Genomic DNA, 1,476 nt, shown 5'->3' on the forward strand with positions numbered 1-1,476 from the left:
AAGCATATGAGTTTAATTTTCTGACCGTGTAATGAACTATACACGGTTATTAACACAGTAATTAAAAGTCCCACTGTCTGCTTTGCTATTGGTGTCGTGTTTAAACGGCTCACCATCATGCTGAAATGTGTTGCGGTATAAATACGGTCCGGTGCGGTCAGTCACTTCAGTATCAGGTGGGTTTAAGAGGAATTTTTGTCACTACTACATCTGCAAAGAGACGTTGTAGTGCACAATTGCGTGGGGGGCCGACTGGGTGTCAGGGTCGGGGGCCCCTAAGCAACTGCTGTCTCTGCTTACCGATATTTACGCCATTGCACAGGTTTGCCTGCTGTGTCTAAAAGTAGCAGCTGCAGCAACCCAGACTGACAGCTCATTGGCTCATTTCATCAAGTGAAGTTAGACACTGCCGTCACACAACATGTGTTAATTTATAAATGTTTTAAATCAGGTTGGTTCCAGATCTGGACAGCTAATCTGTGACCTCTGGTATAAAGCCTCAAACTCAACGTTATTTCTGGCATTTTGAATTAAAAAAGCTTCCTGGATGGGAAGTTACACCTCTTCAAACTTGGAAACAAAGCCCGGCGGAAAGAGAGAATGGATATTTTAGCTGCCTGAAATAATCAGTTCCCCCTCCATAACATGGGAAGAAACAAATATACCTGCAAGTCTTTATCTGTGTTTATTCCTCTCTTCATCAACAACAAATCCTGTGGATTTTGTGACGGGCTGCGTTCCTGTGCATGCTGCCACTCTCTGGAGAATTCCAGTACTGAACATTTGACTCAGATCAGCTCAGAACTGAGATCCGGGGCTGTAGCCCCTAAATCCGCTACTGCTTTTGACATAGATTGATTTTTACTTCCAGGCTTTAGTGACGGACTCCTGGTTTTGTTTACAGGTGCCTTGGAGAACTTTGTGTCTTCGCTGGAAATGGTGAACAGAAAACTCCCATTTGGCCTGGCAGAGATGGGTCCGTGTTTCCAGCCTTCAGATGGCTCTGGTTGGTGAGGTTTCAGCTATTCTTTGAAACTAATCAGCAATGGACTGGGTTCATTCAGTCAATATCCAAAGATACAAGTGAAGATATTTAGGGTGCAACACACTGATTTCTCGAGTTTAACATCCTTACATTTCTCTCAATTGTGAGTGAGAAACTACAGTGATATAAGACTTAGAGAATCTTTTATTGTCATTTTGTATTTAGAGGGCGTATACAAAATTAAATTTCGATTCCAACAGCTTTTCAAGAGTGAATGAGCAGCTTATAGCAGTGAAATGAACAATGGAACATTTCCAAACATCCAGTCAGCAAGGAATAATCAATGGATCATTATTTATACCTAAAACTAATATGTTCGCAGTGATTTAATGAATTTAGCGTTAATCAGTAAAAAAAATTAAGTCTGGGAGCGGCCATTTTTGCCCAAATATAGTAACCCCTCCCTCCTGCCATCTTCCAGCAGTGACGTC

At 41.9% G+C, this 1,476-nt stretch overlaps 1 protein-coding gene across 1 annotated transcript in view; it reads left to right on the plus strand.

Annotated features, from left to right (window-relative positions):
- Nucleotides 1-1,476, plus strand: part of polg2 (polymerase (DNA directed), gamma 2, accessory subunit) — a 10,983-nt gene that overhangs the window by 2,407 nt on the left and 7,100 nt on the right. Inside the window, exon 2 of the mRNA XM_015399117.1 lies at nucleotides 905-1,011. Within this exon, the coding sequence (XP_015254603.1) occupies nucleotides 905-1,011 (107 nt within the window). The remainder of the gene's footprint in view (nucleotides 1-904; nucleotides 1,012-1,476) is intronic.

The sequence above is a fragment of the Cyprinodon variegatus genome, unplaced genomic scaffold (genome assembly GCF_000732505.1).
Source record: "Cyprinodon variegatus isolate N-32 unplaced genomic scaffold, C_variegatus-1.0 Scaffold989, whole genome shotgun sequence".
NCBI lineage: Eukaryota > Metazoa > Chordata > Actinopteri > Cyprinodontiformes > Cyprinodontidae > Cyprinodon > Cyprinodon variegatus.